This window comes from Rhinolophus sinicus, chromosome 2 (assembly GCF_057876585.1).
Source record: "Rhinolophus sinicus isolate RSI-liver-muscle chromosome 2, RSI-T2T, whole genome shotgun sequence".
In the NCBI taxonomy this organism is placed as follows: Eukaryota; Metazoa; Chordata; class Mammalia; order Chiroptera; family Rhinolophidae; genus Rhinolophus; species Rhinolophus sinicus.
This window is the reverse complement of record NC_142502.1, coordinates 62,248,191-62,271,817: the sequence shown is the minus strand read 5'-3', so window position 1 is coordinate 62,271,817 and position 23,627 is coordinate 62,248,191. Positions and strand designations below refer to the sequence as shown.

General features: G+C 33.4%; 1 protein-coding gene across 2 annotated transcripts in view; it reads right to left on the bottom strand.

The window, feature by feature from the left end:
- The window catches only part of RNGTT (RNA guanylyltransferase and 5'-phosphatase), a 241,250-nt gene that overhangs the window by 206,192 nt on the left and 11,431 nt on the right, over positions 1-23,627 (bottom strand). For both annotated transcript variants that reach the window (XM_019743290.3, XM_019743291.3), the window contains exons 5-7: positions 11,989-12,064; positions 10,557-10,797; positions 79-188 (exon numbers count right to left, since the gene is read on the bottom strand). In XM_019743290.3, the coding sequence (XP_019598849.2) occupies positions 79-188; positions 10,557-10,797; positions 11,989-12,064 (427 nt within the window). The remainder of the gene's footprint in view (positions 1-78; positions 189-10,556; positions 10,798-11,988; positions 12,065-23,627) is intronic.

The following is a 23,627-nucleotide window of genomic DNA, read 5'->3' as shown; positions in this document are numbered from 1 at the left end:
CTATGTTAATGTCTGTATCAATATTAAGTGTTGCAGGAAAAAGGTAAATTTTATTTAAAACATTAAAATGTTTATTACCCTTCCCAGCCACAGAATTGATGACACTTCTGCTGTACTTCTGCTAACTTCGGTTGAGTTGTCACTTGAGTTACACCTTTAACAGTTATACCTTCCAAGAAAATAGCACCCTTAAAATAAAGAGAAAGGAAAAATATTTTATTAGAGTTCAAATCCATTTACAAAACCAGACTGAGAGATAGATTCATTTATCATCACAAATCTTAGCAAATATATGAAACAGAAATGGTCTGCTCCAGGAAGCTCTATAAACTCCCCAAAGATGTACACTAGTTCTCTTTAACCCAGCAAATAATTTCAGCTCAGTGTCTATATAATATTGTCAAAGCATTTCATAGGCACTACTCAGAAATTATAGCAGTCATAATAACTTAGCTTCCATTTACTCAGAGCTAGGCAGAGTATCTAGCATTGTACGAACATTTTCCTAACCCTTCTAACAACTCTGAAAAGTACACGCTATTATATTTATTTCACAAGTGAGTATATGAGACATACAGACTGCAGGCAATAATAACAGAATATGAACCCAGGTCTACACTACATCAGTCACCAAATATCCTCGTTTGGGGAAGGGTAGAGGAGTTGCATCACTTACAGAGTATGGATTTAAAGGGATAAAGACCCACAATATATACCTTTCTAAACCAGAATAGAGGATAAAAATAGACAAAGTGGCTAAACTACAGTCACTCGAGGTATCAACATAAAATTAAATATTACTCATCATTGAACTTTTAACCTAAACTCTTTAATTCAGACCTACATAAAATATCTTATTATATTTCGTAGCATATTTTTTAAAAATCACAGAGAAGTGAGACAGTTGGAAAATTTATATATCACATAAAGAACACTCCTGGAAAGTTTAAAAACTAAAAAAAATAGTTTAGATTCATGCTACAATTACTTTCAGATCCATAAGAGGGCTGGCATTAGTCTCAACAAAAATCCATAAAACAACTCTAGCTGTTAATGTAATTAGAGGGTAAAAAAACATGGTTTACAAGCTGCAATGATCAACCTTCTAGCAAAGACATGGCAACTTGAGCCACTTGGGAAGAGAAAAAGAGAACACAATATTTATTCCACATACATCCTTGTCAAATATAGAAAAGTCCTGCGTCGAATCCAGTCATCTAATTCAGATCCCAATTCTGATTCACATTATACTTATCTAATATACTGTCTACTTTATTTTTCTTAAAGAAGCATACTTCAGAGATTTCATGAGCCAAAGGATCAAAAAATACCATTGCTCTCTCTTACACCATTAACCTCTCTTTACCAGCCAGTGAAATTTGTTTTAGAACCATTTCTACCATTAAATATAATAATGAATAAATGAATGAAAGACAAAGAGAGAAAATAAGGGAGGGAAGGAGGGAGGGAGGGAGGGAGGAAAAGAGGGAGGGAGGGAGGGAAGGAGGAAGGGAAGAAGGGAGGAAGGGAGGAAGAGAAGGAGGGAAGGAGGGAGGGAGGAGGGAGAGAAGGAAGGAAGGAAGGAAGGAAGGAAGGAAGGAAGGAAGGAAGGAAGGAAGGAAGGAAGGAAGGAAGGAGGGAGGGAGGGAGGGAGGGAGGGAGGGAGGGAGGAAAAGAAAGCACTTTTAAAGGAAAGCTACACCAGGTGGATAAGATTTTTGCCATATTCAGTTACTGAGATATTCAGATATTCAGATAACGTCAATATTCTTATAAAAGTATTCGTATATCTAGTTATGCTAATTAAAAAGAGAAAATATTAAGAGTTCAAAATTCAGCACCTTTATTCTGAAGGTACTGGTTTTACATGAATGAAGTATCTAGCTTCATTTATAAACATGTATTACCTAAGCAAAGCTATGAAATCAATGATAATTTCTGAAAAGCAAAGGCCAAATTAGCACAAATTAACCCTAAAAACACAAACATTACTTCTTTTTCTAACAGATAATGAAAAGGACTAAAACAGTGGAAATATAATCAACATTCAACCAAGCACTTTCCCACCATATTACTACAGAAATATGCTAATAAGTCTATGCAGCTGAACAAGCTAAGTATTTTTTGATTTAACAGAACAAATAAATATTGAACCTTAGTACAGATTTAACAACCATTGAGTTTGTTTATAAAACGTAATTCCAACCATTTGTAAATGTGTCATCCATTTATTTTTTTTCTTCCTTAATCTTTCCTACAACGTAATTTCTTTTTTTACTTTTTTATCTTTCCCTATTTTCTTCTGCAATAACTACTATTAGGTAAAAATAAAGCTGGGAATAAGTCCAATAAAAAAAAGTAAAGCATGATGTACCTTATTCAGAAGTAATATTTAGTAAATTTGAGGTAACTTAATTTGCTATCTACTGTCACTACAAGTTTCTTGTGACAAAAATATCAGTTTATAGTATTCAAAATTATGTAATATTTCCAAGAAAGATCACTAATTCTAAATATAAATAGCAATGTCGTAAGTCTGAAACTACTTTCAAATATAACATAATTGAGTCTTAAAGTCACTGACATTTATTTTTATTTTTTAACAAATTACCACTTCACTGTGTGGAAATAAAGAAAATATAAAGATAATATATGCTGAAGATTTTAAAAAGTGCATTTCATAGATAGATTATGCCAGCCTTAAAATGGAAATTTGTATGGCTATCACAAACAGGACAAACGGAATGAGTGTTCAATTAGAGAGAAATTAAGGATAGTATTACAGAAGATGGGGGGCAAATTATGTGAGAAAGGGGTGTGTGTGTGTAAAGGGGTGTGTGTAAAGAGAGTAAGCAAGTTTGCATGTAATGTGTAACAAGGATATCTGAGCGATGAAGAAAATGCATTAGCAGTTTTATTCAAAGAGATGACCCCAAACATCAATTCAAAGGGGCAAGCAACATACCTGTAAGTCATACTTTTCCAACTCAACAGCATATGCTCAAAAGATGAATAAAGAAGGTATCTTAGGAATGTGAGGGCCAAGTACAGGACATGTACCACTGTTATAAACCAAACAGAACTATCAGAATTTACTACAAGGAGTCCATTACTTCAAATCACAGTTACATCAATATACGAGTCAGGAAAGAGGAACTCTTAACAAAAATAAAGTCTCATGCCAAGAATTAATCACTCTTGGATTACCTCTGCTATCTTCAACCTCAGATTGAAAAAAAAGAAAACAAAAGCTTTCCAAACATGAGTTTGCCAGTTAATTACACCTACACTTCTCATTCCTGTCAACCATACCACTGACATCACCCAAAATTCAACTCTCAGTCACCTTTTCTCTCTGATGGTCTTGTCCTCATTACTTTGGAGTCCCTTGGTTCATCTAATCACCTTCCCAGAGTGCCAATATGAACCCTGGAATCTCTTTTCCACAAATAACCTTCCCTATAACCTCAATTTTTTTCATGAACACCGTATATTCTGTGTCTTAACTAAAAGCTAGCTGTCCACCAAGAAGACCACTTCTCTCTTCAGTGAAAGCTACTCATTCTCCCATTGCCTAAGTCCCATGGGTAGTATAAACCATTCTATATCGCTTCTTTTCTAGCATCTTTCAAAAGCTCCTTGTCCATTTAGACTAACTCCATTCAGCTACATACTCAACTGTGGTAGGCCAGACATTCACAGTGGTTGGTGGCCTAACAGCTCTCTGTAACAGCTGTCCTCCCCATCCACAAAGACAGAACCCTAACAGCCATGTCACATGACATTACAAAATAACACCCTCCTCCAGCCAAAGTTGATGGGAGCACGCGTGAACCCCCTAATTCAATCTGAACCCATCAGGTTCTCTTCTAGTAACTTTGGAATTGGGATTCAGCCTGTGGCTAAAATGATTAACATGTAAGCTTTTAGAAGACAGTTATAATCTCCCAGGTAAACAAGGAACAAAGGAGAGAGACAGAAATAAAAAGGAGAGAAATGCAAAGAGGAGGAATTAAGAACAAATAGCAGAGCAGCGGCCAGTTAGCTCAGCCGGTTAGAGCGCGGTGCTCTTAACAATGAGGTTGCCGGTTTGATCCCCACATGGGTCACTGTGAGCTGCGCCCTCCACAATTAGATTGAAATAACTACTTGGCTTGGAGCTGATGGGTCCTGGAAAAACATACTTAAAATAAAAAAACATTAAAAAAAAAAAAAAGAAGAAGTTCCAAAAAAAAAAAAAAAAAAAGAACAAATAGCGGAAAGTGGGTTCTAGGTAGCTTTCCAGGTCCAGCCGCCAGTCCCTTCCTGAGATCGGGCTATATTCTTGTGCTTAAGAGTTCCACCCATTTATTCATAATACGTTCCTTATTATTTAAGCGAGTTTGAGTTAGTTTCTGATACTTGTAACCAGAGAGTCTAAACATAACCAAACACTCTGTGCTTCGTGTACTGACCTCTGGTTATTTCTCCACATTCATCAAGAACAGTATTTCCTACCATGCTAACTTCTATCATTATATTGGTAACAGCAACATTCACTGAGGTAATTTGACCCATCAAACAACCTAGGCTTCACAGTTCAGTCATTTCATTTCCAATAACCCTAGTCTCCTGCTTAACTTGAACAACCAGCTCGATGGCCCTACCATCATCATTCCATATTGTTCCACCTCTTGATTCATCAATTCAACTCACACTGAGTGCCCACATACCTCTAAAGCCAACGTACCTCTCTTTGACCTCTTTCATTAAATAGCTTAACTCTTACTCTCACTGTGCTCACTTTTCAATTTCACCAAGACTAACAATCTCTCACTTCTCCCTTTTCATAGTCTAACAGCCCCCAATCCGGACCTTATTTGAATTCAGTCTAGAGCCTATGGCTGATTACTTCAATTATTCTTTGCTTGATATCCTTTGTACTCCTTTCCCTCTTTCCATCACATCTATACTAAATATACCCAATATTGTATCAATCTACCATTAGTCTCTTCCACTCACGCATAAGGCTTAAATTTACTGAGGAAAAATCACAATCTAAGTACTGAAGATAAGATATCCCCCTCCCTTGTTGAAGAACTTTCTCCATCTACTCTTGAACTACATTCCCTTGTATCGCCTCAGATTGCTCTATCATTTATTCCCCAACTTTTATTGACGTTCATTGATTCCATTTGCATCTTATCCACAAGCAATAAATATGCTTGAGTTTGCCTTTTCTGATTATGTCCGCATCAAGCAATCACCCTACTCTCCCTTTTTTATCATAAGCAAACTACTTGAATAAATAGTCTGCACTCATGTGCAGAAAAGAGTTAACACAACATGACATAAGGTTGACATCTGGATGGCATCTGGGAATGACTCTGAAGGAGTATTCTCAGTAAAACGATAGGGGTGGTTCACTGTGCTAGACTATTTGTACAAACAATACATTTTATGCTGAACAAATGCTTTCCTTCTGGGATTCTGAAATTTTGGTACGTGCTAGACAGAGGCTACCTACATGACCAGCCATCAATAAAAACCTGGGCATTGAGACTCTAATGAGTTTCCCCAAGCAGAAACATCACACATGTTGCTGCATTTTCATTGCTGCAGTATGCATAATGGGAAGGAGAGCATAAGGAAGCCTGCTTATGGACTCCTCTAGACTACACTTGTCATTTTCCCTTATGACCCACTTACTTATCATTAGTACATCACTACAATAAATCTTAACTATGAGTACAGCTACTCGTATATGCCGAGTCCAAACACAGAAGTGGTACTGAGAACCCCTAAGACAACTCTGTCTCTATTTTCTAACCTCCCATTAGATTCTTAAAATCCATAGTCTGACCTGGTCCTCATATACCACAGAAAATAATCCTCAGATGAACATGTTTTATCCTTATTGTATTTGTCCCCGTGATATTTCATATTATTAAATCATTCACATAAATCATTACATAACTCTAAACTATTTTTTATTTTTCTTTATCCTTCTGTGCTGTATCGGGAAGAATTTCTTAGTTAGGTCTTCCAACTTGATAACTTCCTATACAGCTAACTGCATTCTGCTACCCAACTCATCTACTGAGTTTTTTGCTTTTTTTATTTTTTATCATTTCCAAAATCTCTAATTTGTTCTTTTTCATAATAGCCTGCAATTATTTTATGGATTTATATCCTTTCTCATCTTCTAAAGAAATCTTCTGTTTGCTTTTTATAAGCTGATTCCTCTGGTGTTAACTAAAATGAATGAGGTAGTTCTATATGTACTAAAAAAAGATATCCAAGATTTTTGTTTTTGTTTTTTAATTAAGGCTGCAGGAAAATACATTAATGTTTTTAAAAGGGAGGGGTAAGGTCAAAACCGAAGATATATATGTAAATGCATACAAAAATTAGTATTTAAAAGAACACAGACCTTTTAAAAAGTAGAGACCAGTGGAAAGGGAGTGAAGCGATACCTTCTACATAATTCTAGATGTTCACATTTTTATTTTGCAAAGAAAACTGATCTTTAAGTCATTTCTGTACACTTTTAAAACAATGATTAAGAGAGAAAGAGGGAGAGAGCGAGGGAGGGAAGGGGGGAGAGAGAGAGAAAGAGAGAGAGAGAGAGAGAGAGAGAGAGAGAGAGAGAGAGAGAGAGAATGGGGAGAAATTCTTCAAAGATGACAAAAATGCCAGTAGTGAGGTGAAAATTAAAGAATTATAAATTGTTTCTTTAGTTTTCAAACTTTCTTTAATGTAAGTATATTATTTTTATAAGTAAAAATATATTTTTACAATTTTAGTATTCACTAATTATGATTTTAAAAGAGGAAAAACTACCATAAGGCATAAGTTGTTGTTGTTGTTGTTTTTTTGGGGGGGGTTGTTTTGTTTTGTTTTCATAACTCTGCCTTTGGAAGTATAAGCACATATATTGTTGAAAATCACCAACTCCTCAATGTCAGTTAGAAATCAAACCTAACTTTTTTCTCCAAAAACAAAGGAAGGGAAGATTGCTGCTTTGAGCAATGGCAGGCCAGCTTATTTAGACCAATTTTGAAGCCATGAGAAAAACCTAGACAAAATGTCTTTTGCACCTATTTGAAGACACTGGAGAATTAGAAAGGCAATAAGAACTTGAAGGACCAAGAGCTCAGGGGGAAGGGAAGCCCAGAGAGGTGAGCTAGACATCTGGTATAGCTTTTCTCCTTTAGGATTTTCCTCTACAGTCACTGTTTCAAAAATGGAATTGAGAGGCTAAGAAGCTGAACAGAGCTTTCAGGAATATCATAGGAATCATAAAACAAAAACTGGAGTTCCAGGCCACCAAGAAGAAGGGATCCTATTTAATTCTCCAGGCTTTCAATTAGGATTCCCAAAGGGCTAAACTCTAGGAATCAGGGTGAACCAAAAACAGACCAGCCTCCCAAAACTGAAACCTAGCTTCTAAATGATTCAATCCTTGACTGAGTTAAGATGTTCAACTCCTAGGCCTATGTAAGAGCAAAAGTACATCTTCTCTGAAGGAAGGTAACGTGATGTAGAGTCCCAATTTGCACAATTATTCATACATAATGTCTAGTGATCAGAAATACCTACGTATGAAAAAAACAAAAAAACCCTAGAATTGACTAAAACTCAAAAGGATATTAAAAGAAAAACTAAAGAACATCCAGAGGAGATTCACATATTAGAGTTATCTGTCAGAGGCTTTAAAATAACGGATTAATAAATTCAGAACCTAAATAACAAGATGAAGAGTTCCACCACGGAACTGAAAACAATTTTAAAACTCAAATGAAAATTCTAGAAGTGAAAGTAAAATAACTGAAATTAAGTACTCAATGGATGAATTTAACACCAGCTTAGACAAAGCTAAAGAAGGAATTAATAAACTGGAAGATAGGTCAGAAGAAAATATCCAGACTGAATCAGGAAACAAAAGAATGGAAAATATACAAAAGAACTTAAGAGATATTAAAAAAAAAAAAAAAGGGAGCCTATTGAGTAAGGCCCAAAAGGAGAAGAGAGAAAGAATGGATCTGAAACAATATTTGAAGATATTAATAGCGAAAAATTATCAAAAACAATTTTTTTTTAAAATATCCAACCATAGATTCTAGAATCACTATAAATAGGAAGCAGGATAAATACAAAGAAAACCACAAGTAGAAACATCATTACAAAACTGTTGAAAATCAAAAACAAAAAGATTACCTTCAAAGAAGCAACTTCTCAACAGAAATAGATTATGGAATAATATTTTCAAAGTGGCAACCCAGAATTCTATACCCAGTACAAACATTCTTCAAAATGATGGCAAAAAACAGACATTTTCACACAAACACTGAAGGACTGTGTCACAGCAGACCCTTATTAAAGAAAATACTAAAGAGAGCTCTTCAGTCAGAAGGAAAACTATCCAAATGACACCACAAAAATATATAAATGAAGAGCACTAGAAAGTATAAATCTGTGGGTATAGCTAATGAATATTAACTATACAAAACAATGATGATGATGATGCCTTATGGGGTTTTAAATTTTTATAGAATTAAAATACACAATATCAAAAAGGTATTTTCTGAGATTCTTGCATTGTCTAAACAGTGGCAAAAGTATTAATATATACCAGACTTTAGCAAGTCAAAGATGAAAACTAAAATCTTGGGTAACCACTAAAAACCAGTAAAACTAATAGGCAATGGGTAGGGTGATAAAATTTTTTAAAAATTGAGTATAAAAGAGGCAAGAAAGAAAGATAAAAAGAAACATACCACAAGTGGGACAAACAAAAACAGACAGTAAAACAATCAGTAAATTTAAAATAAGTAAATCAGTAAAATAAATGTACATGGACTAAATACTCCAACGAGGCAAAAACTATTGGCTGGATAAATAAAACCCAACATGATGTTTATAAGAGACATAATACCTTAAATAAAGGATAAATAAATATCAAAAGTAAAAGGACAGAAAAAAGATATTTCATGTAAACACTATCCAAAAAACATTTGTACAATCATACTAATATCAGATATTTTACAATGCTAAAAGTTAAGACACTACAAAGATAAAATAATCTTTTACACATATTTGTATAATAATAATATCACCCCAAATAATATCACCCCAAAACATAAACCAAACCTGACAGAACTAACAGGAGAAACAGGTAAATCCACAATCATAGAAGAGAATTTATAAAATACTCCTCTTAGTAACTGACTAAACAAAACAGGAGAAACTAGGTTTGGGATTTTATATTGAATGTTATTTATTTTCATTTTAAAAAAATGCTCATCATGGATATTTTTCTCTTAATGCTGCTTGAGCTCATTTGCAACTATAGGAATTTGATGGTACTTGATATCATAAAATAAATGTCATTTTTAAGACCCTTTCTGCTGGCCAAAAAAATACAAAACCAAAACCTGCAAACTTTACTCCATTTTGCAAAATAGTAACTCTTTGTTTTAAACTCTTTTACACATTAAAATACTATAACATACTTCAAAAACACATAAGCGTATGCTCATGATCATTAGTCTTAAAAAATATCCTGTATAAAAATGGTATCATAAAAGAATAATCATCTGTATGTTATGTTATTCTACTAGACTTTCTTTAGAATGTGATTCCTATTTTTCTAGGTATATGATTCAGTAATTTCTTATATCTAAATCCAGGAAATAATGTTACACTAAAAGAATAAGAAGCTATTTTTGAAATTATTTCTATGTTTCAAAGCAATTCACACTTTTAGTGGCCTTAGAGTTTTGAAGTTTGAAACGTGTAAATATATACAAATGTTTTTCAAACAAGGGACTTTTTTTAAAAGCCCAAAATAACCATTATATGATTTACATAGAACAAGACATTTTCTTCCTTGCCTGTGAATCACTGCCTATTAATAAATGCTGTGGTTGTTTACTGCTCAACCATGATTCTCACACACCTTAATTATTAACTTCATTAGCACTTAATTATCTCCACACTTTCCCTAACTTACCCTTTGTCTGAGCACGTACCTGTGTACACACAAGTACAACCCGTACTTTTCTTCTCCACATCTCTCCTAACCCTCCAAGAAAGATTAACTCCTAATGTTTTTAGTTAGGCCTTTTATTTCTAGAAGATTGATAGGAGTTCGTCATAGAAGTAAAAGTCTTCTTGGTTCAACTTTACAGAAAATATGAAAATACCACCACGGGGAAGGAGAATGCATATGTAAAGTTATTTTAACTCTGTGAGATTTTTGTAAAGCATTAGTAAAATTTTCACTAGATACTTAGTTGGGATCTCACAATACTTTGCAAAGAAATAGTAAATTCTCAATCTAAGGTCTAAGAGTTCTTTGGTTTACCTAAGACACAAAAACAGGATGAATTTATGTAACTGAGACTTTTCTTGTAGAAAAGGCAGACACATGGCTATCAGGAATCTTTAGAAATAGCCAGAATGAAATAACCTCACAAATCTAGTAAAACAAATACAGTCAATATTCCATTTGCATAAATCTCAATAAAACTGCTGAATAAAAAGGTAAAGACTATAATAATTTTAAACATTACCAGTTTTAACCGTTCTTTTCTCCTTTTGCCAAAGGAGGCACTTGACCCAGGTTCTGATTCCTTTCTTCCATCCTCATCCTCATCTTCATCTTCATCATCCTCAAAACACCAATCTGGCAATAGAGGTGGGGGTGGTGCTTCTTCTATATCACCATAGCGACGAAAAAGTTCTTTCAAATAATCACCCTTATAAATTCCTGGTGGTCTGGCTTGAGCAAAAGTAGCAACTGCTGCTTCAATACTATGGAAAACAAACACCATGCAATTTCCTCACTACTCTCCATTTACGCAGATTTATTAAAACTCACTTATTACATTTATGGCACCAAACAAAGTATGCTGGAGATTTATAAAATAGACAAATCACAGTCCCGTCCTTAAGGCATTCAATCTACTAAGGAACACATTCATTCCAAAACAATTTTAATATAAGGTACATCAGTAATTCCTAAACTCTAGAGGTAAATTGCAATTAGTGTACGGAAGAGACCTGGGTAGTCTGTGAAGGATTTAAATAGAGCTTTGAAGGTTGAGGTCTGACTCTGAGGGAAAACATCAGTCAAAAAAATGTGAATAGCAATATGAATGAAAGTAAAAAGCATGCTGGTTTTTCAGGAACTTTCAACAGACCCAGGCAATAAGAACATTGGTCATCAGAGAAAGGCTAGGCATAAGCCGAGTCTGACACAGGACTCTGGGATTATTGTTTACAGCATAAGAAAGGCCAGAAAAGCTGAGCTAGAAGTGCATGCAGAAGAGAACCCCTGAGGGTGCATGAGCAAGGAAATAAAATACAAAATCAGATGCATACTTCAGGTGATTATATTCAGAAAAGGACCGACTATGTAACAGGCTTTGTAACCAAAATAATGACCTCCAATCAGTAAAGGAGGAAATTCATTCTCTCAGGAATTTTGAGTAACTAGGGTTCTAATGTCTCAGAAACTAAAAAGGCACTTGACAAATAACAGGTGCTTAATAAAGACATGCTGATTGGTTTAAATAGAGTAACTGTTCCAAAAATACCTTCTCTGTATAGCATTATAAGTTTTTCCTAGTATTCAACAGCTATAAAAAGGTACTATTAAAAAAAGAATAACAATAGTAATGTCCAAAGATGAATAAAAACACGAAATATTGGGAGAATTTGTCTCTGATAATCCTGTAAGATGTGAAAAAACATCTGGACAAGAAAATACATAGTATATGGGATCCATAAGCACTCAACTAAAGGGCTACTTAGTACAAAAACACCAGGTAATGAATGGTATTCTAAAGATTAACCAAATCTAAAATGAAAACAAATTCAAATTATATTAATTATGACTTCACACCAAAAATTTGGCAATATTAAGTGCTAAAACTAAAAAGTCAATAAAAATGTTTTTATTAATTACTTAATATATCTTCCATTATAACAAGAAACAAATACCTCCAATCCATTTTCTCCACCAAAAAGGCACATATGAGGAAACCAGTGCGATTGAAACCATGGGTACAGTGAACACCTAGAAAATAAAGTAGCTTTGGTTTAAAATTAATAATTTCAGAGACCACATTTTACTTTAAAATTCCAGCCTGCAATCAAAACATTTCAATCATTTTATAAAATAACTACATTTTAAAAAACTCAGCCCTCTCTTATAACTATTAATAACTTGTCAGTTTAAGTTGCTTAGAGTCTAATTCATAACATTAGCTAGAACTTTAAATGTACTACATGTTGATTTATTAGTTACAAATTGTCTATAAGGTCTAAAGATTTCTCTTAAAACTAAAAGATTCCAAGCATATTTTAAATAAGGAGGTATTTTAATCAAACATACACACACAATCACACACAAACACACATACACATATATACACACACGACACTTGACTAGATACAGAAAATAATTAACTAACTGATATACAATACAATAAAAAATTAAAAAAGTTCTCTGGAAACCAACTGACTGTATCGTTTACATTGGCTTATAATCTTTCAAAATAAACTTTTAGGAAAAAAACCTGCTGAGAAAAAGATATTTGTTTTTCTTAAACCTTTTTTTCAGGACATATTTGAGATCAGTGTGGCCCCACCTCTATATACTAAAAAGCTGCAAATGGGCTTCATAAATTACAAAAATGATTGCATTTTTAAATCATTATAATTACTTCGAAAAAGTAAGAACAGCTTGATGCAAATTGCCATATGAAAGCATTACTGCCAGGTTAATTCACTCTCCTGCAAACCTCAAAGTGGAGGTTTTCCCATTATCTCTGTTTAATGGGAGGATATCCTGACATTCAAGACTATATATCTTTCTTTTTAATGTTACCTTTTACAAACTACTCTTCTCTGTGTATATAAAACATCCTGATAGAAAGCAATGAAAATCAACTACAGAAATAAACTAAAAGTCGGAATTACAAAACTTCTAGAAGAAAATATGGGAGAAAATCTTTGCAACCTTAGTGTAGAAAAAGATTTCTGAGATAAAACATATAGTAAAAGGAAATACTGATAAATTGAACTACTTCAAAATAGTAAATGTTTGCTCTTTAGAAGATGCTTGAGGAAAATAAAAACACCAGGCACAGAAAATATTCACAGTACATATACCTGACAAAGGACTTGTATCCAGAATATATAAAGAACTCTTACAACTCAATAATAAGATGAAACAACCCAATTTTTTAAAAACCAGGCATAAGATTTGAACAGACACTTTACAAAAGAACATATGCAAATAGTCAAGAAACACATGAAAAGATGATCAACATTATTAATCATCTGGAAAATGCAAATTAAAACCTCAATGAGATTCCACTACACATTAATCAGAACAACTAAAACCAAAATCACTGACCACAACAAATGTGAGTGAGGATGGAGAGGAACCAGAACCCTCATATGCTTCTGGAAATGGAAATGGCACTGTCACCTTGGAAAGGAGTTGGGCACTTTTTAAAAGCAAAAAATACAGCTGTATCAAATGACCCACACATTCTAAGCCCAGTTATTTACCCAAGAAAAATAAAAACATATATGCTTCACAAACTTATACATAAAGACGAATGTCCACTACAACCCCAACACAAATGTCCACAGCAACTTTATTTATAATGGCCAAAAAGTGCAAGCCTCCCAAATGTTAATCATCGGGTGACGGGATAAACATGTTGTATACAATGAATACACTCAGCCATAAAAAGGAACAAATTACTAATAAATGATACGAGAATAATTTTAAAACCATTATGCTGTGTGAAAGAAGTCAGAAAACAAAAAAAAAAGTACATATGTAATTTCATTTACATAAAATTCTACAAAATGCAAAAATTTGTATAGGACCACAAAAGGCCCTGAATAGCCAAAGCAATCCTGAGGGGGAAAAAACAAAACCAGAGATATCACACTTCCTGCTTTCAAACTATACTACAAAGCTATCGTAACAAATCCAGTATGGCACTGGTATAAAAATAGACACACAGACCAATGGATACAGAGCCCAGAAATAAACCTCACATATACAGTCAACTAATATTCAACAAGAGAGACAAGAACACTAAATGGGGAAAGGAGAGTCCCTTCAACAAATGGCATGGGAAAACTGGATAAACATATGTAGAACAATGAACCTGGACCCCTAACTTACACCACTCACAAAAATTAACTTGAAATGGATCAAAGACATAAGATCCAATACCATAAAACTCCTAGAAGAAAATGTAGGGAAGAAGCCACTTGACAATGACTTTTGGGTATCAGACCAAAAGCACAAAGCAAAAATCAACAAATGGGATTATATTAAACTTAAAAGTGTATGCCCAGCAGAAGAAACAATTAACAAAATGAAAAGGCAACCTACAGAATAGGAGAAAATTTATGCAGACCATACATCAGACAAGGGCCTAATGTTGAAAATATATTTTAAATCATGCAATTCAATAACAAAAAAAATCCAATTAAAAAATGGGCATAGAATCTTAATAGACATTTTACTAAAGAAGACATCCACATGGCTAACAGGCATATGAAATGATGCTCAACATCACTAATCATCAGGAAAATGCCAGTTAAAACCACAATGAGCTACTGTGTTTCCCCGAAAATAAAACCTAACTGGAAAAATAAGCCCTAGCATGATTTTTCAGGATGACATCCCCCAAACATAAGCCCTAATGCATCTTTTGGTGCAAAAATTAATGTAAGACCCGGTCTTATTTTCAGGGAAACACAGTATCACCTCACACGTACTAAAATGGCTATCATCAAGAAGATAAGAGATAAGTTTTGACAAGAATGTGCAGAAAAAGAAACTCTTGTGCACTGTTGGTGGCAATGAAAATTGGTTCAACCACTATGGAAAACATAAACGTTTCTCAAAAAATTAAAATAGATCTACTATATGATCCAGCAATTCCACTTCTGAGTATATACCCAAGGGAAATAAAAACAGGATATCGAAGAAATGTATCAACTCCTATGATTATTGCAACACTATTTACAATAGTCAAGATATGGAAACAACCTAAGTGGTCATCAATGGGTGAATGGATAAAGAAGATGTGGACATCCCACCATTGCGACAACACAGATGGACCTTGACCACATTATGCTAAGTGAGACAATCAGACAGAGAAAGAGTAGTGTATAATATCACTTATATGTGAAATCTAAAAATGCCACATTCATAAAAAATATGGAGTAAAATGGTGGATACCAGGGGTGGGGGGTGGCGCACAGGATAGATGTTGTTAAAGGGTACAAACTTGCAAAATAAGGCCTAGAGATCTAATGCACAAGTATAGTAAATACAGACAACAATACTGTATTGTAATCATAAAACTTGCTAAGAAATTAGAATTTAATTATTCCAATCACTAAAAAGAAAGGATAATTATGTAACATGATATAAGTGCTAATTATCGTATAACAGCAATCATATTACAATGTATAAATGTATCAAACTAACATGTTGTAAACTTTAAATTGCAGTTATAGGTCAAATACATTTCATTTGAAAAATTCTAGAAGATGCGAACTAATCCACAGTGACAGAAAGTAGAAAGCGATTGCTTAATCCACAGCTAAGGATTGAAGAAAGGATGAACACAAAGGGGCATGTGATGCAAAGGCTCTGAATCTTGACTGTGGTTTCATGGGTGTCTGTATCTGTCCAAACTCAAACTGTACACTTTAAACGAATGCAGTTTATTATACGAGTATATAAATTACATATAAATATACAGCAATACTGTTGATTTTTTTGAAAAACTAGCTGTTAAAGCAAGATGCAAGCACAAGTCTGCAATTGGCTTTAATAACATTCCAAATGTTAACGTTCATCAGCATGGCCTTGTTTTCAGTAATTGACTTTACTGAAAATGTTATAAATTGGATAGGTTTTTAAAAGCATACCAATAAAATATCATTTTCACCTCATTTTTGTAATAGGGTAAGATTTCTTTCCAAAAGCAGTTTTTGCTACTTAAAAAAATGTTTGAAAATCTGTAGCTTAGAGTTACTATCAATTGAGCCAAATCATCTCTTTCTACATCCATAGTAAAGAAAATGATCATTAATATTTAGAATCAAAACCTTAGTCAATGAACAACACTCAATAAACAAGGATACAAAGGAACTGCAGACAATAAGAGCAATTTGTGCAAATTAAAATTTATGAATCAAAATAGACTTTAAATGAACCATACTGGCTACAGCATGGAGTATGATAAAAAAGTAATGCCAAATGCAGGTGGAGACAATGAGAGGGTCAGAATCTGGAAGAAACGTGTGCACCACACTGAAGAGATTATAGGGGCATGGAGGGATAGTAAAGAATTTCAAGCATGCCAATAAAATTACCAAATTTCAGTAAATCCACTCCAACAGCAGCTCAACAAAAATAAAGAAGCAGCAACAACAAAAGGAAGAAAACCAGTAAGGAAGCCATCCCAGTAACTTACGCTACTATGTGAGATAAGATTCTGTGGAGGGAAATAACCAGAGGCAGACTAAAGAGACATTTAAGGTAGTATCTGCAATTTGAGGGGTGAATGACTGACAACACTGAGAGAAATGATTGAAAAGGAGTCTTTGGTTTCTGACTCGGGTGACTAATTGGGCAGTGGTACCGTTCACAAGGTTAGGAAGTACAGTTTCCACCAGTCTACAGGCAAGGTAATAAGCACAGCTGCACATGCTGAGTTTAAGGTTCTTACGGGATTGACGAGTATTTGGAAATAACGATAAAGAGTTTCACAGAGTGGTCTGGCTGAAATTGTAGATTCAAGAATAATCAGTTATACAGTCAATTATGGAAGGGGTCTGTGGGATGCATAAGATCACCAAGAATGAGTATGTAAAATAAGACCAAAAAAATTAAGGATGAAATCTGAGGAAAACCAACCTTTCAAGAATAAGTGTGGGGGTGGGTGGACAATAAACAAAGACAAAGAATGAATTGTCATTCTTAGAGAACATGGGGTCATGTACACCAAGGAAAGAGGAAATTTCAAGATATGAGTGTTCAATTGTTTAAATGTCACATGATAATTAGAACTGAAAGTCACTATTTGATTAACACTGCAGACGGAAGACTCCAGATTGCAATGAAGTGAATGAAAATAAAACGGATTCAAGTATCCATCTTTCAAAACGTCAGCTGTGAAAGGGAAAAAGAAAATATAAAACAGAATGAAAAGGTGGGGGTTGTGGGGGGAGGTGGTATCGTTTAACCTGAGGCTTAGATATGTTTACAGATTGAGAAGGACCTACTGAAATCACAGAGGTTGACAACAAGGATATATTATAACTGAAGTCTCTGAAGGGACGAGGTAAAAAAATAGATCTCAGCCTTGAACACAGAAAGACCCCCTGTTAGAAATAAATGTCTATAGTCATTAAACTCTGTAAGTTCCATCATGTTCATTGCTTTGTAAGAAAAGGGGCCTCAAAAAAGTTACACAAAGATGTTAGCTGTAAGGACTTTAATTCAACATGTAGCTTAACCCAACATGTAAATTTCCTTTCTACTTTATATTTCAGACCAATTTAAGCAATAAATGTTCTAACTTTAGATGTTTCTCACCAAAACCATCTAATTTACTCTAGCAAGATCAACTAAATATTTTTATTAATAGAAAATGTAAGAATTGCCAATTAAGTGATTCAGTCATGTGAGAATATATAATGTAAGAAAGTACCATTGCTCTTTTAATATTCTAACAATACATATAAAGTTTCAGTATTATTGACAGAACTCTACAAAAAATTTGGAAGATTATGTATTTAATGTAAAAAAATTCCATTAACTAAGTATACTCCAAGCTTAGTCTAATATGTCTTCAATGTTAAAATTTCAGTTTTCTGTTTATTATGAAAATGGGTCCATCTAGTGGCAAGTAAAGTACAATTTATAACTAAAGATTAGCTCACTATTAACTATTTCAAGTCAACTTACTCGAATTTGTCTTCATTTTCTAGGTAAGCTAATAAGTGAAATAAATTTATATAGCATTTTAAACAATATTAACACTAATCTACGCATTAAGGGAAAACTGTAGTTCTTTTAAAATCAAATCAAGAGAAGAAACCATCTCCCCAACAAAAGGAGAGAAAGATGAACTGTAAGTATGTAAATATACATACTGGATATATAAGTATAAATTAGGAAGAGATGACTTATAAAGGACTAGTGACAATATATCTTTAAACAAAGCCTGATTTCAATACACAATTTCATTTCTATCTCACCAATCAGATACATTATATTTTTAGGATCAAAAAATTTACCTGATCTGTCTATATCAGTGGTTTTACACTGGGGCAATTTTGCCCGCCAACCCTCAACCACCGAACACCTGGCAATGTCAGTAGATAATTTTAATAGTCACAACTAGCATTTAGAGGGTAGAGACTAGGGATTCTGTTTAACACCCTGCAATGCACAAAGAACTACGAGTACAAAATGTCAACAGTGCTGAGGTTGAGACCTCATCTAAATGAGCAACAAAAATAAGAACAAAAAAAAGAAACTTACAATTACAAAGAACTTATGATGTGCCAAGTTATCTTAAATATTTTTATTTAAAAGAAATGCTTTTTACATAAATAAGTGTGTGCTACTCATGAAAATATCTATTTACAAATCTGTCACATGTACTTATAACCAGAAACACCTAAAGTAATTGCAAGCATTAGTTAAGCTATGTATCTTATACATAGTCTACCATTTACCAAGAATTGAGCTGTTTCTCTTTTAACACAAAACAGATTTTCTCCACTCCACAAAATTCTTATTCTCAAGTTACTTCTGTACATGCAAACAAATGCACTATACCTCCATAATCTCTTATTTGTAATTATAATTTCAAAAAAGTTCTAAAAACATAAAATTTTTTTGTAAATCATTTGGGGACAAAAACTGACCTGAACTGATGTGACATTATTTACAGTCTATTTTTCCCTCTTAGTGTGAAAGAGTTATTCATATGTTCAATTGCAAAAAAATGTTCATGTGTTTAATTATGGAATGCTCTCTAACACTCAGATTATCTCCACTATTTTCCACTAAAAGGAAATCAGGAACCAGGCTCCTTAGAAAAATAACTGAATCTGGAAAACATCTCATGCCAGAAAACAAGGAAACCATCAAAGACTGACAGGGTGATAGAAGGATACAGAAAACAACTTGAAGGGGCTCCCACTGGTCTAGGATGAAGCAATTTGGACATAAGAATCAATACTGACTGCAACCGATTTAAATACATCAACTGTATAAAAATATACAGTTCCTACAGATACTCCAAAAAAATAAAATTAATCAGTCACCACTAGAGACTGCTAAGATGCCAACTCACTGTTCTGAAAATAGAGAAATACATAAAAGGAAAGAATCAAATATTTATTTTGCCTTTACAGTACAAACTGCATTTCAGGATAAACAAATTGAGAAGAAATGGTTCCTTGCTAAAGAAGAATTCCAGCTAATATATAAAAAAATGAGAGACTCAGAAAAATCATTTTTCAACCTCTAATGAAATATTGGATCAAGGCAACAATCATCAATGGATACTAAAATCATTAGGTAAAAGACAGATGAACTTTATCACAGAGAAAACAAGCTGCCACCACCTGAACCCACTTACCCATGTTAGTACTAGTAAAAGTGGGATAACCAGACATTATGTGCTTCCTGGTGTAGCGTGAAAGGAACCATGACACCAAGTGTTCTTGTCTAAAACCCTAAAACTGAATATAACTATGTCTCTAGATTTAACTACCAGTTTACACGACATACAAGAGATAAAGGAACAAGGTAACTGATACCATGAGAAGTCAATCAGATAAATCCAGAACATGGAATATTTTATAGGGCCAATGACCTGGTTTATCCAACAAATTGACGGCACTTAAAAAAGAGAATCAGAGAGACTTAAGAGACATAACGACAAAATACATGGACACTGTTGGGTCTTGGTTTGAAAATCTAACTTGAAAAAGATATTTTTTAGATAATTGAGGAAACCTAGAAATGAACTAGGCTTTAGATACTAAGGGATTTTTAATCATTCTATTTGGTATAACTGCATGGTGGTTATAGAATAACCAAAAATCCTAATCAGTTAGCGATGCATACTGAAACATTTTTAGTAAAACGGTATGTCTATGATTTGCTTTAAAATACTCAAAACAATTTGTTAAGGGGAGGAGAGGAAAGATGAAAAAATCAGCAAAATGATTACTGAAGCTGGCTGACAGATACATGAGATCTCATTTTACTATTCTCCCCACTTTTGATGTATTTGAAACTTCCATAATAAAAATAATCAGCGGGTACTGCCCTCAGGGGAGTTGATATATGGTAAAAAACTAGAGACATCCGACCAAAGGGCATCAGATAAGGGATTATGAAACTGTAGTTCTTCCTAAAGATCAGAAAACGTTTCAGGCGTCTGTGGTAAATGTTTCAAGAACTTCACATTTCCACTAAGCCTATACAGCATTTTTCCACAACCAGGCTAAGTGCATGAATTACCAATTACATCAGCTAATTTAAAGACGATTTTTTTTTAAAAGAGTAGCTTTGAAAATAAATGAGTCTCATTTTTGCTATGTCACAAATGTTTACTGTTAGTCACAAATGTTTACTCAAGCAAGTATGCTTCAGCAAGAATGTGTGCAAAGCTGATGAAAATTCCATCACTGATACTAAAACACAATGAAAATATTGTAAAAGCAGGCCACTTAAACTTGATTCCTTACTTCCTTTTGCTGGAAAAGGCATTACCAGCAACTAACTCTAAGACCAGCTTCTGTTATTATCTTAAGAGTATTACTACAATAAATAATTGCCAATACAACCTGTGCTGGAAAACTTGGCAGGCCCAGAACAAATGTTTCTACTTCAACCCACATAAACAGAATCACTACCGGTAATAAAAGACATATATAATAATATATATTGTAGCAGAGTTCTATAATTTTTACAACCTGTAAAACACTCAATTTAGAAATTTTTCTTATCACTTTTTCCAAGAATACAACTGAATAATTTATAACAACAGTCGACTTATTCCCCTAAACCTGAAAGTGTTACTCTTTCTGAAATCGTGACATCTGATTCCAAATGCTAAGATTTCTCAACTGCCCTTCTTTGAATTCTTCAAGAATACTTAGCATATACCCCTACAACGGTTTCTCTCAAATGAGAAAAGTTTTTAAATCGTTCCAATAAAGGCCTCGATGCTATCTTAGGCTGTTTATCGTCTAGTCGTATACCTAAATATATGTGTATATATGTGTACTTCTTACACATATTCATGTAATGTGTAAATATATACACATATACATATTGCAATACTATGTCATATATTCCCATATTATTGTTCTTCTGTTAAACAGTACTTGCATACTGTACAATATAAATGACCTGCTTTTATCAGCTACGTAAGCTGTTGTTTTTTATTACAAATGAAGCTGTGATGAAATTCCTTTCACATAAATCTTTATGTTCACCTCTGACTAAGACCTTAAAATAAATTCTTAGATGTGGTCTTGATGAGTCCAAGTGTATGAACACTTTCAAGGATCTTGAGAAATATCACCAAACTGTCCCTCCAGAAATGCTGTATCCATTAACACTCTAATTAACAGTATATTATTAATGCAACCATTTTATCCAGTCCTTCACATTATATTTTTTTAGTTCTTTGTCAATTTGAAGGGGGAAGGTAACGACATATATTTTAATTTGTATCTCTTATTAACAAGTGAGAACAAAAAATCTTTCATGTTTCTTGGCTATTTGTATTTCATATTTTATAAATTACATTTTCATTGTCTTCCATATTTTTCTATTGAGAAATGACTCTTTCGCCTATTAGATTATAAAATCTCTTTGTATATAAAAATACTATTTTTTTATTTGTCATATATGCTTCAAATATTTTTCCCAATTTTTCAATAAGCAATCAATAGCAGCTGTTACTATTAATAGACACATTTTAATTTTTGATAGCAGTTCTCAAAATTAAATGCACATAAAAATCACCCTTGTTAAAAACAAAACAAAAAAATAACAACAAACAAACAAAAAAAAAAAACCACCTAGATTCCTGAGCTTATTCCCAGAGCTTTTTATGTTAAGTCCAGGTTGAGGCCCGAAAACATACATTCCTCATAAGCATCCTCACGTGATTCTGACGCAGTAGTCCAGGAACACTCCAAAATGAAATACTTGCTCATGGAGTCTGCCTTTGGTGATACACTGGGAATACCTTCCTCATGCCATAAGTAAATGAATACTGACCTATATTTTTTCCTATATCCTTATGGGTCCTTTTAAAAATATTTAATTAATCTAAAATATATTTAATGGGTTGGCTGGTTAGCTCAATTGCTTAGAGCACAGTGCTAATAACACCAAGGTTGCCAATCAGTTCGATCCCTATATGGGCCACTGTGAGCTGCACCCTCCTTAAATAAATAAATAAATATATTTCCTCATCTAGTTGGCTAATTGTCTCATCACCATTTGTTAACTAATCACCCTTTCCCCTCTGATTTGAAAGATATTCTCTACCACCAGGAAACTATTCCAGCTTCCATTACTTTACCTTATGCTTTAATAAATGGCAAGGAAAATCCCCTCATTACTTTTGCTTTTCAAAATTTTCTTGCTCGTAATCTTGCCTGTTTGATTTGCCAAACGTTTTTTTTCTGTGCTCAATAAATATTTATTGATTTAACAGAGGCAGTGGACTTAACAAATAGAAATTAATTCCACAGTAATTCTTCCAAAGTATCATTGGGATTTTGCTTGGAATTACATTAAAAAATTGAAATTAATTTGGAAACAAATAATGTCTCTCCATTTCTTCAAGTCTTTTAACATCCAAGTATACTTTCTTCATAAAGACCTCCACATTTCTTAGTAACTTTATTCCTTGTTTTGTACTTCTGTTACAGACAAGAGAATTGGTTTAGAGTGTGAATTCTCAACTCAGATTAAGATTTGATCTAAGTTCTAACCCTTACTAGCTGTGTGAATGACATTGAGCAAGTCACATAACCTTTCCAAGCCTGTTTCTTACCATAAAACAGGGGTGAAAATAATATCTACCTAATAGGATTGTTGTGTGTGAGAAGACAATGAGATAATGTATGTAAAATGTTTACAGAGTGACTATTAGAGAGGAAATGTTCGATAAATGTTAGTCAATATTAATAAAATTATTAATGAGACCATTCTCTAATTATATTTTCTAACTAGTTACTGCTTATTTGCAGGAAAGTTGCTGATATTTTCTTATTTATCTGTGTGCAAATATATCCCCTGAACTTTCTTACTATTCCTAATAGTTTTTCAGTTAATTCTCTGAATGAGGTAAATACAAAGCTGCTTAAAATATTTAAAAAAAAAGAAATCACAAAAGAAAATATATTGAAAACAAAAGTTTCAAACAATTATGAAAAAAGTTAAAATAAATGAATTGAAAAATTTTCCAGTAGTACATATAAGAAGTTAATTTACAGCATCTAGGTATCAGTAGAAAAAAGTATTCAATAAGTTGCACTAA